The sequence below is a fragment of the Telopea speciosissima genome, chromosome 2 (genome assembly GCF_018873765.1).
Source record: "Telopea speciosissima isolate NSW1024214 ecotype Mountain lineage chromosome 2, Tspe_v1, whole genome shotgun sequence".
NCBI classification, from domain to species: domain Eukaryota; kingdom Viridiplantae; phylum Streptophyta; class Magnoliopsida; order Proteales; family Proteaceae; genus Telopea; species Telopea speciosissima.
Window position 1 is genome coordinate 75,566,085 of NC_057917.1, and position 12,562 is coordinate 75,578,646.

The following is a 12,562-nucleotide window of genomic DNA, read 5'->3' on the forward strand; positions in this document are numbered from 1 at the left end:
CACCCCCCCCCCCCCCCCCCCCCCCCCCCCCCCCCCCCCCCCCCACCCCCCCCCCCCCCCCCCCCCCCCCCCCCCCCAAAAAAAATCCCCACAACACCACCCCCCCCCCCCCCCCCCCCCCCCCCCCCCCCCCCCCCCCCCCCCCCCCCCCCCCCCCCCCCCCCCCCCCCCCCCCCCCCCCCCCCCCCCCCCCCCCCCCCCCCCCCCCCCCCCCCCCCCCCCCCCCCCCCCCCCCCCCCCCCCCCCCCCCCCCCCCCCCCCCCCCCCCCCCCCCCCCCCCCCCCCCCCCCCCCCCCCCCCCCCCCCCCCCCCCCCCCCCCCCCCCCCGGCCCCCCCCCCCCCCCTCAAAGAAGAAGAAGAAGGAGAGAAGAGATGAGAAGAAGAGAAGAGAATGGGAGAATCGATTGTGTGTGTTGAGAGTGATTCTCAACACACATATTAGCTTCATTCATTAAGTCTTCCAAATTACACAAGCCTCCCTAGGGAGGTAAGGAGAAATAAGACAATAAAGTAAAAATACAACTTAGTCATGTCTTATAACTAGACAATGACAGAACTACCCCTATACAAGATATTCTAACAACTCTAACAGCTTAAATAGGCAATCCTTGAAGTTTCAGGACAAAATTCCACTTTTTGGGCACCGAATTTCTATTTTTCACCAAATGGACCAAAATTCTGTGGGATTTCGACCATAGATAATCTTTTACTGAAGTGATTTTCTTATTGACACCCCACGGTGTCAAATAATTTGTAACCTTATTTTTTTTCCCCTTTTAGTTTAACACACTTTTTCCTTTTAGTGAGGTTAAAATTTGTCATCTAACATGTGTACTCAAAAAATGTGCTAGACAATGACAACTATCGAAAAAGACATAATGGTAAGTCACTTTCTAATAATTTTGAAAACCCACTTGTACCCCTGACTTAAGGAACTTCTGGGAATAAGAGAAGAGGCAATCAGAAAAAAAGTTACATGTTCTAAATACACCTATAGAGGTGTTATTTAGACAACGCCTTTACTGAATGACCCCAAATTTGATCTGTGATACCAGAATACTCTTTCTTTCTGAGGTACCAACACCACATAGGCAGGTATGTCTCTGGCATTGTTGTTTCAGTTAGACGGCCACCACCTGGACTGATAATTTCAAAAACCATAGCAACATTTCATCCATCTTTCAAAAGAAATATTCCAACCACATTAATCAACTATTCGTATTAGATATATAGTGGATTAGGAGTTTCTTCTCAAAGTGACTGCAGATATATTTTGGGTTAGATATAGTTATATTGTAGTTCCCGGTGTCTGTGACAATGGACAGGAATCCTGTGTCAAGAAATGTAAAGAAAGAAAGTATACTTTTACACGTTTCAAAGACAAATTACCTAAAAAAGTAACAGGACCAGTAGCTGCTCTAAACCACATTATAACAAAAAACTGACCTTGGATAGAGTATTAGTATCCAGGATAAGAAGATCCAGCTGTCCAGCTCCAAACTTTGAAATAGCTGCAGAACCAAAAAATGTCATAAGAAATTTACGATTTAAGAACCAGGGAAACATCACATCAAGCCCTATATGCCTACATAACATGCATAAACAGACATAAATTAGTCACCGATACTGCTAAAATGTAACCGAGTCACTGACACGATAACTTTAGGAAACCCAAAACACACACTTCCTTACAACTAATTTTTCATGTTAAAAGTATGTTTCTGAAATAATTCACAGCTTATATAACTGTTAAGAAAGTAGGAGTATTTTTTCTTAATAAAGGAGGTATACTTTTCTTTTGAGCATGCTAAAAGAGAGGAAGAAGGTGTATGAAACACAATACTCTATGTCCTCCAAGAAGAACATGTCATCCTTAATGAATGAGAATAATGTGCACTTACGCTTGCCACAGAACCAAAGTTAAGAAATCTCTACCCCAGTGAAAACATGCCTGAATACCCATTGTTCCTCTCTCCTCATTTCAACATCAACTCAGCCTTATGCCAACTAAATGGGGTCGACTACATGGACCCTTGCACTCCAATCAACTCTACTCAAGGTCATACTTGATACAAGGCCTAAGCTATGCATGTCTTTCCTCACCACTTCTCCTAAGGTCGTTTTAGGTCTATTCCTAGTTCTTTTAGTTCCTTCAATCTAAATCAAATCACTCCTCCATACTAGAGCATCCAAAGGCCTCCATTGAACATAGCCATGCCACCTCAAACGCCTTTCTTATAGCATATCATATATCGGAGTACTCCCAAGTCAGCTCTAACATGATCATTTCTTACTTTATCCTTCCTAGTTTGGCCACGCATCCATTTTGATATCATCATCTCCGCTACACTAAATTTATCTATATGATGCTTCTCAACTGCCCAACATTAGGCACCATACAACATAGCCGGTCGTATGACTATCCAATAAAAATTTCCTTTTAAGTTTTAAAGGATACGCTGATCACACAACATTCCGGGCAAACCTCTCAACTTCATCCATCATATTTTAATTCTTTGTGAAACATCATCCTCTATATCACCTTGTTTATATATGATTGAGCCCAAATACCTAAAATAATTACTTTGCAGAATCTCCTCTCATCAATTTTTATCACCTCATTATCCTAACTAGAGTAACCATAGTTACACATCATATACTCCATCTTCTTTCTACTTATCTTAAAACCTTTTGATTCCAAGGTTGACCTCCATAACTCCAACGTGGCATTAATCCCTACTTTTGTCTCATCCACCAAAACAATATCATCAGCAAAAAGCATAAACCAAGGAACCTCATCTTGAATCTCCCTGGTTAAATCATCCATGATAAGCGCAAACAAATAAGAGCTTAAAGCTGATCCTTGATGTAACCCAATTGTAATTGGAAATTCACTACCTTGGGCCCCCACAGTTCTTACACTTGTCACTGCACCATCATACATATCTTTAATTGTGTCCCCATATTTACTTGAAACACTTCTCGTCTCTAGCACTTGCCAGATTAACTCTCTAGGGACTCTGTCATAAGCTTTTTCTAGGTCAATAAAGACCATATGGAGATCCTTCTAGCAATCTCTCCTCATTAATGACACCAAAATCAGCCCTCATGATATCCTTCAAACCTTCTTTACCCCTTCTGAGGCAATCTTATCAAGAAAGCCACAGTTATTGAAAAAAGAATAACCCCAAATACTCCTGTTGCTATCAAATCTCACCTAATCAATTGATTGTGTCCCCATATCACTAAGCATATCCCCCAGTAGGCTTTATTTTTGTATAAATATTTTCCAGACATAATAAATATAATATTATTCAATGTCCAACTGATTAGATTCATATCTACAGTTATTTATGTACTAGAGTAGGGTTTGTCTGGTGGAAGCAATGTATTTCTAGTTTGAGATTTTAGCACATGCAATTTAACATCATAGTGCCTATTTACCAGAGCGAGCCTATTATGTTCATGGCCCAGAACAAGGCCCATCCTGTTCACATTCTTGGATTCTAGAAAGGGAATCAATCCCGAATAGTGTTTTTGTTTTTCCAAGAACACATAATGAGAATGCATACCAAACACTCCCTAAGAAAACACTAATTTTAGTATCCTACTTGACCAATGAACTATTACTGTTGGCAGAATCGTGGGCTAGAAAAGAGAGAATGAGAGAATAATTGCTTGTATTAATTGATAGGTAAGCCCCTCTATTTATAATAGAGGGGAAAGTTACAAGAGACTAAAATAGGCGATGTGGGACTAAAACCCACATAGCCGACTTACACTTAATAACATAAAAAATAAACTAACCCCAAAGGGACCAGAATACCCCCACGGTATTCTGGATTACATATTCCAACACTCCCCCTCAAGCTGGATTATACAAAGAATTAAAGAAAGAAAATCTAGCTTGAACTAAAGGAAAAAAGAACTCCATAATAATATAATGCTAACACTCCCCCTCAAGTTGGCGTATACAAGGTACTAATGCCCAATTTGAACCAAATGGGAAAAAATAAGTTGTAGCAAAATCCAACTTCAAGACGAATGCAGCTCCCAAATAAACCTTCAAGAACTTGAAAAAATAGATCTTCAAAACTTGGGCAGACTTGATTAGTAAACCGGGACTGGAATGTCTTCCAAAAAAGGCAACTTTCACCAATCTTCTATTGCTGTCAAGTGATGAATCTCTGAATGAAATCTTGAAGATAAGTAACTAGGGTAGCGAGCAGATGAATCAAGCAGCGGAAAAAATCAACCCAACTGTAGAACCTCATATAGGCAGGCAATAACCAAACATCTTCAATACTTTAATACCAATCTCCCCCTTATGGCAAACTCAACCCAATAATGAAGGATACCCAATAGCAATGGTAGAAACACTGATCTTCTATGTTTTGCACCAAGTGTTCCTGCAAGTTCTGCTTTCTGCAATGGCTGCAGGTATACTGTACAGAATCCCCCCCTCACGTGTAGTAGTACACGTGGACAGAAAATGGAGATGATGTAAGAAACAGTGCAAAAGTATAATATTCCAGGATTTTCCAAAAAGGTGCTAAGGGTAATGGAAAGAGAAGAAATGGCAATTTAGAGAATACCATAAACTTCTAAGGTGGTTATGGGTATATGCCAAAGGTGTGATATGGGAGGTGGTGAAGTGAAAAGAAGCAGTGGGATAATGAATCATGGACAAAGCAACACAGTAATCTACAACCTTCTTTCAATCGATCAAACTAATTCCAAAACGCCAATCTCCAATGATCAGATCTGAATTATAAAAAACAGGTCTAATTTGTAGAAGGAGAAGGCACCATTCTTCAAAAACTTGATCTTCACACAAGGAAGAATCAGTGTGCAAAAGTCCAAACTATAAACTCCCACATGCTAAATAGAATTGACGAAGATATCTGGACAGCAATGGATGTAAGAAGCTTCAACAAAAAACTTGGATCAGATCTGAATTAGTGAATAAGGCTAGGATCAAGCTCTCAAAGTAAGCCGGATATGAACAAAAAGCTTCACATAACTGAATAGGTTCGTAGTTGCAACCAATAACCTTGGAACACACTGTTGTAATCCCAAATAAGCTGATCTCCAGGTTAATAGATTCAAGTCTTTAATAATGAAAGACATTCGATCTCCAATAGTAGGATACTCAGTCTCAATAATAGGGCAGCAGCAGTCCACATAAAGGCAGCAGTAACATGTCAACCAGCCATGCTTATAGAAGCCAATCAATAAAACCAGCAATATATGTAGTCAAGCTCAATAGAACCAGCAAATATAAGATAATCACTCAGTAGATCCAATAGGTAGTTGAAGCAGCCAGCCACATAAGAACAAGGAAAATAGGTTGATAATTGGAAAAATCGAGCCATAAGAATGAACCTGAATTGTTTCCAAAAATAACTGATGAATGATGCTGAAATATGGGTTGAATACTCCTCTGATATGTATAAGACTCTCCTCAAAATATGAACTTGATAGGAAAACCTTAACCCTAAAATCGATTGTTGTTAGGGTTTTAGAAAACCCTGAAATTGAGATCGATTTAGGGAAAGGGGGCTGTAATTGCTGATGTAGACATGTAATAGATGCTGACCAAGGTTGCTAGAATGGAACCTCCAAGGTGAACAATCAATCTCCAGTAAGAGTGAGACCTGATCTTCAAAGGGGAGAGACACCAAAAAATCGTAGAAGTAGAGCAGGGCAGCATTACAGCACTATACCAGCATAAAGGACCTTCTTCAAGCCTTGAACTGATGAAGGAGAGTTCTCTTTTAATGTTAGAATCACCTCCAAAGCACTTGAACAGCAGTAAACATCCCTAGCCCAAATCGATTTTTATCAAGGTTTTGGAAAACCCTAAAAAGAAGAGATCGATTGGGGTAGGGGTCTTCAAAAAAAATTGGATCGGTGCAATATTGAGGTCGATTGGTCCTTGAAGTGGGAGTAATCAGCCCTCCAAAAATTAGCAAAAACTGAAACCGGAAAGTCAGAGTTTTTGGCAGGTAACCAAATTAGCAGGTTAAGGAATTTTTGCTGTAGAAACAAATCCAGCCATCAGAAAGGGCAAACTTAGGTCGAGTAGGGCTTGTAGTAATAGCGAATCACCCCCAAAAGATCATCTGCATCTGAAGAAGGAAACACCAAAATTGATTGGAGTCAGGGTTTTTCAAAACCCTGACAAGTTGAGATCGATTAGGGTATGGTGGCTGAAATTAATTAAAGTTTGGAGAAAAAGGAAATAGGGAATGAGGATACTGGAATAGGGTAAAAAGGGGCTGGAGAAGGGTGCATAGGGAGCTCCAATGGTGGAAGGTCAGCCTTCAATAGTAATAGGAAGTCGATCTCCAAAAAATTCTGGAAAACCCCAAATCGCAAAGATGATTCCAGCAGTATTTTACTATAAAAAAAGTAGATAGAATGGAGGAGGGCAGCAACTAAATCATTGGTCAGGGATTTTACCTCATTAGTGCTGCCCCCTTACAAGGAGAAGAAGAAGAAAACCAGAGAAAGAGAAGCCGAGAGAGAGAGAGATGGAGTAGGGTTTTTTTTCTCTTTTTCTAACCGAGATCAGACCAGCTCTGATACCATGTTGGCAGAATCGTGGGCTAGAAAAGAGAGAATGAGAGAATAATTGCTTGTATTAATTGATAGGTAAGCCCCTCTATTTATAATAGAGGGGAAAGTTACAAGAAATTAAAATAGGCAATGTGGGACTAAATCCCACATAGCCGACTTACACTTAATAACATAAAAAATAAACTAACCCCAAAGGGACCAGAATACCCCCACGGTATTCTGGATTACATATTCCAACAATTACTACTAAATAATTTGAGTGACAAATAGAAGCCATATCCAAAGCTACTGTGAAACGAATCTCTTTTAAATAAGCAATGAAGGATTCATCAAGTCAGGTTAAATGGGTGAAGAAAACTCACTGTCTAAAACTTGATCTCACTGAAAGTAACCAAAGTATGCAAGTCATTCGATGATAAACAAACCCAAGATGGGAAAGTTACATCCTATATTAGCAATAAGACAATCTTAAGTTTTACTACTGCTTTCACATTAAAATCCTCCCATCCAAATTAAGGATACCTCATAGGAAGAACTAAAAAAAAATGGCGAACCAAGTGCACGAGGCTCCCGCCATTGCGGGGTCTGGAGAGGGTCATAATGTACGCAGCCTTACCCCCACTTCATAGGCAGAACTATTGAGTAAAAAACATCCAGTTACTCGAAGCATATGCTCCAAGTTTCAGCACAATTTTGGAGTGTAAGACATACAGGACTTTGGCATACATATACAAGCAACTAGAGAAACTGGATTCCAGGGAAGTATACATGAAACACCAAAATACAATAGAAATACAATGAACTGCATAATACAATGAAATAAGGTAAGTTAGCAGAAGGCAGATGTTTGGAAGAAATTTTGTATAGAAAAGAACACAGTGTGGTATTGTTTTTATCCTATTTTATCAAAAAAGTAGGAAAGAATAATAAAATCAAATAAATCATAACAAAATCAGTAGAATTCCTGCAAATGTTTGCATAAGATGGCAATTATTTACGGAAATATCCCGAGTACATATATACTTAATGTACTGAGATAAATTATTCATGGATCAAGATGCAAGCTTGCTTCATCACTAAGTGATTTTTGGTTAATCCAGGATATGTAAGAATATATCAGATCTTCAACAGCCAAACTGCTACATAGCCAAATAATATAATAACAGCAATATTATAAGAGATTGTACAAGTCCACGTGCCAAGAAGATTTAAGCCAAAAAAAATTATTGAAAGATCATCATATGTTTTTTTTTAACCACTAATAATCTTCTGAGAGTATGAATTCCCTGGAAGAGAAGGTCAAATTAAGTTAATATTATACATAGAAAACTTTCCACATCAACCCTCTGAACATAACACCTAGCTCCATAATTATGCATCATGGATACTGATGTGTTATTGGTTGATTATCCTTTTGGCCTATCTATTTATTTTTCACATGCACACGGAGAATAAAGATAAGCATAAAGTAATAGAGACAAGTAAAGCCAGAGAAAGCAGACTCACCATTTTCAGTACTTGGAGGAAAACGTGAAACATCAGATATATATGCTACTCTATATTTCTCACCAAAAAGAAAACCCAAGGAAACATAATCCTCTCCATGCATCACCTGCATTAAAAAATAATCAATTAGACACCAAAGCATGGAGAAAACAACTATTAAACATCAAAATAGAGAAACCAAATTGCAGCAAGTAACTGGCAAAGGAACAAACTGTAGGCCTGAGGCAACAAATGGCTTGTCACAGTCACCCTCAATTATTTTCCACTCAAGCAGCGCAACCTGCCTAATTTCTTGGCCTACTTTAAAGTTTTTTTGGACCATGTATGGGAATTTTACTGCAATGCTGTTTCGACATAATGTACAATGTAAGAATAGAGGATACGATAAATTGAACAAAATCCTGATTAAATTAAGGAAGCATACTTGAAATGGTCAAATATAGGGACTCTGTTACTTTCCAAACCAATAGTACGTCAACAGCATATTAACAGTCTATCAGAGACATCAGATATCTAGACATGACTGCAACTCGAACCAATTAACAAGGAGGGATGCAACCAAGCCTGGGTTCAACATGAAGCTAACTGAACCACCTCAATTATGAGGTGGATGGGCTGGACATAATGGTAGCTGGCTTTGCGTTGGAAAAATCACAGTTCATCTCTCTGTCCTGTTTAGATATCTGATATCAGAGACATCAGATATCTAGACATGACTGCAACTCAAACCAATTAACAAGGAGGGATGCAACCAAGCCTGGGTTCAACATGAAGCTAACTGAACCACCTCAATTATGGGTTGGATGGGCTGGACATAATGGTAGCTGGCTTTGCGTTGGAAAAATCACAGTTCATCTCACTGTCCTGTTGGGTGCATTGGGCTGGCCAACCCAACCGAAAACTCATATTATTGAGCGTCTAGTGCACCACAGCTCACCAACTGCGCTAGGCATCTGTTGTTATTGAGTCTGTTTTCTTTATTATTTTACTTTCTTAGTCAATTTAGGTTACCTTATTAGTTAAGGATAGGGTTAGGCCTTTCCTTTTTAGTGTCTAAGTCTATTTTTGAGTCTTCTATATAAGTTTGTAAGGGAGGCCAGCATTGAACATGAATTTTGATTAACAAAATATTGGCTTTAGCCTTTGTTAAAATCCTGAGATAGGTTGGGTGAGATGCCCATTCCCTTCCCCATCCCCTTCTATCAGTTATTGAATCCAAACCCTGATTTTGTTCAAATCGAGTTCAAGAGTGCTACAAGCTGTTGGGATTTCTTTCAACTGATTGTCACATTGATATTTTGAAGATTATTACATCAGGATTATTGCTGCTTCAACAGGTTACAAATTTGTGGTTTTTTTTATTTGTTACTTCAACCAAGGAAAGTTTTCCCTCATTTGAGTTTCCATTGTTCTCTTGTTTCCATTATTCTTTTTCCCATTGTTCTCTTGTTTCCCTTATTCTTACTTCCCATTGTCCTCTTGATGTAATTATTCTTACTTCCCATTGTCCTCTTGATGTAATTATTCTTACTTCCCATTGTTCTCTTGGTTCCCTCATATGATTTTTGTTTCTATTTCTCTCTATCTTGTTCTTTGGAGATTTTCTTTTTGATCCTGCCTGGGATTAGACCTATTCTGGTCTAGTCTTACATTATCAACCCCCTCCCCTGCTAAGGATTGAATGTCCATATTTCAGATAAGACTCTAAATGCCCATTTCACCCTCCCCCAAGCCATTTAAAAAAAAAAGTATCACAGTTATCTCACACATCCCCCCCCCCCCCCCAACCCAACCCAACCCAACCCAACCCAAGAAAAAGTATCTCAATTAGATCTCAACATATTGCCTCCACTTCTTTTCTTCGTCCATTGGGACAGCATCCACTGAACAACCAGCATGAGGATACATTACCAGTTATGGGGGCCAAAAATTGGTAGACAAAGAAATCTCAGTAGGATCAGTCCATGAAATAGGGACAATGAGATGTACATCAGTACATGTGAGAAGGTTTTTGGGGTAAGGATATAGGGAACCAAGAGTGAGAGAAGATATTTGGGGTGAGGACATATGGAACCATGAGTACTGGAGTTTGGCTATCAAATCAAGGGAAATGGCCAAAATATGCCATGCAGTGAGGTTGGTTCCTTCGGAAAAACTAAAAAACCTGGGGAGGTGCTTAGGCGCTCGGCCACTACCTTGGATCGCCTTGACAACTATGATCTAGATACTTGAGGTTTCAAAAATGTGAACAGGAAATGAACAGAATAATGGAATGAGAACAAAATAATATCTACATCTAAGTAGGATATCAGGTACCTTGGTGGGGGGTAGGTAGGATGAACCGTAGCTTTAGGTTACACATCCCTCTTAACAAGATCCCAAGTAAACCAAAATAGAAAAGTCAACCCTATCGAATGGAGTTCAAATTTTGGTCAAAGGTAGGTTGACGTTAGGTCAAGGATTTAAGTGTCGGTATCAAGTATCATATTGGTGGGGAGATTTTAAGAGACGTATTGTATCATATTGGAGAACAATCTAAGCACAAAGGAAGGGGAAAAAGCTATCTATAAGATAGCTAAAGTGAGGGAAGATGGTAAAGTACTAATAAGGGATGAGGACATTTAGAAGAGATGGGAAGGTTATTTCTACAGCCTACTAAATGAAGACACTTCGAGTAATAGTGTTCCTGAAGACTGCATTATCCATCAAAACACCACATGTCGTAGATATATACAAAGAATTAGGGTGTTCGAAGTGAAAGAAGCTTTAAAGAGGATGAAAGTAGGCAAGGCACAAGGCACAAATGAGATCCCAATAGAAGTGTGCAAGAGATTAGGAATCTGTAGTTTATCTTGGCTAACCAAGCTATTTAATAAGATTATGAGCACAAGGAAAATGCAGGATGAATGGAGGAGAAGCATCGTGATTCTGATTTACAAAAATAAAGGTGATATTCAGAGCTGCAATAACTACAGAGGCATAAAACTAATGAGTCATACTATGAAATTATGGGAGGGTTATTGAAACCCACTTGAGACAAAAAAACTACTATCTTAGCTAACAAGCTATTTAATAAGATTATAAGCACAAGGAAAATGTTAGATGAACGGAGGAGAAGCATCGTGGTTCCAATTTACAAAAATAAAGGTGATATTCAGAGCTGCAATAACTACAGAGACATAAAACTAATGAGTCATACTATGAAATTATGGGATAGGGTTATTGAAACCCACTTGAGACAAGAAACTACTAGTCTGGAGAACCAATTTGGTTTTATGCCAGGAAGATCCACGCAAAAGCTATTTACCTAATTAGGAGAAGTATGGAAAGATTTAGAGATTGTAAGAAGGTTCCATATGGTCTTTATTGACCTAGAAAAATATTATGACAGAATCCCTAAAGAGTTAATCTGGAAAGTACTAGAGAAGAGAAGTGTTTCAAGTAAATATGTGGACATAATTACAGATATGTATGATGGTGCAGTGACAAGTGTAAGAACTGTGGGGGGCTAAGGTAGTGAATTCCTAATTACAATTGGATTACACCAAGGATCAGCTTTAAGCCCTTATTTGTTTGCGCTTATCATGGATGATTTAACCAGAGACATTCAAGATGAGGTTCCTTGGTGTATGCTTTTTGCTGATGATATTCTTTTGGTGGATAAGACAAAATCAGGGATTAACGTCGAGTTGAAGTTATGAAGATCAACCTTGGAATCAAAAGGTTTTAAGTCAAGTAGAACGAAGACGGAGTATATGGTGTGTAACTTTGGTTATACTAGGATGGATGATGAGGTGGTAAAAATTGATGAGAAGGAGATTCCGCAAAGAAAGAGATGGAAGATAGAAGGACACCGAAGCTTCTCACTCGAAACAACCAACCAGAATCCAATTGATCTTTGGAACTCTCACCCCCTACTAAATCCCATAGCACAGCTACATGAAGAAGACTATATCTTGCTATTCATCAAATCGTGAGGAGCCAATGGCTCTTACAAGCTATTGAAATAAAGGATTTTCTTATTGACACCCTTCAAGGTGTCAAATAATTTGTAACCTTACTTTTTTGCCCTATTAGTATAGCATACATTTTTTTCCCAATGAGGATAAATATTGTCAGTTCATATGTATACTCGAAAAATGTGTGTGACGATAACACCTTTGGATAATGACATAATGTCATGTCATTTTCAAGTTATTTTTGCAAACTTATTCATACCCTTAACTTAAAGAACTTTGGGGAATAAGACAACGGACGATTAAAAGAAGGTGCCAACTGCCAAGTTCTAAATACACCTATAGAGGTGTAATTCAGACACTCCCTTTAAATAAAACCAATGTTCAGTTTCCTAATAGGAAACTAAAAGGTAAGTGTTCAGAAAATAGGAAAAGGAAAAAAAAAAAAAGAGGACTCTCCATCGTGGTGTCCTTTTACAACTTAATAAAAAAAAATTAAAGAACTCAAAAAACAATTA

General features: G+C 38.8%; 1 protein-coding gene across 3 annotated transcripts in view; it reads right to left on the reverse strand.

The window, feature by feature from the left end:
• Nucleotides 1-12,562, reverse strand: part of LOC122650265 (putative hydrolase C777.06c) — a 60,000-nt gene that overhangs the window by 16,185 nt on the left and 31,253 nt on the right. Inside the window, exons 4-7 of one of the 3 annotated variants that reach the window (XM_043843632.1) lie at nucleotides 8,285-8,432; nucleotides 8,089-8,194; nucleotides 1,447-1,511; nucleotides 933-1,330 (exon numbers count right to left, since the gene is read on the reverse strand). The exons of 1 other annotated variant lie outside the window; for it this stretch is intronic. In XM_043843632.1, coding sequence (XP_043699567.1) covers nucleotides 1,289-1,330; nucleotides 1,447-1,511; nucleotides 8,089-8,194; nucleotides 8,285-8,432 — 361 coding nt within the window. In that variant the 3' untranslated portion in view covers nucleotides 933-1,288. Of the gene's footprint in view, nucleotides 1-932; nucleotides 1,331-1,446; nucleotides 1,512-8,088; nucleotides 8,195-8,284; nucleotides 8,433-12,562 lie in introns of those variants that run through there. One more of the 3 variants, XM_043843625.1, reaches the window with a different exon arrangement.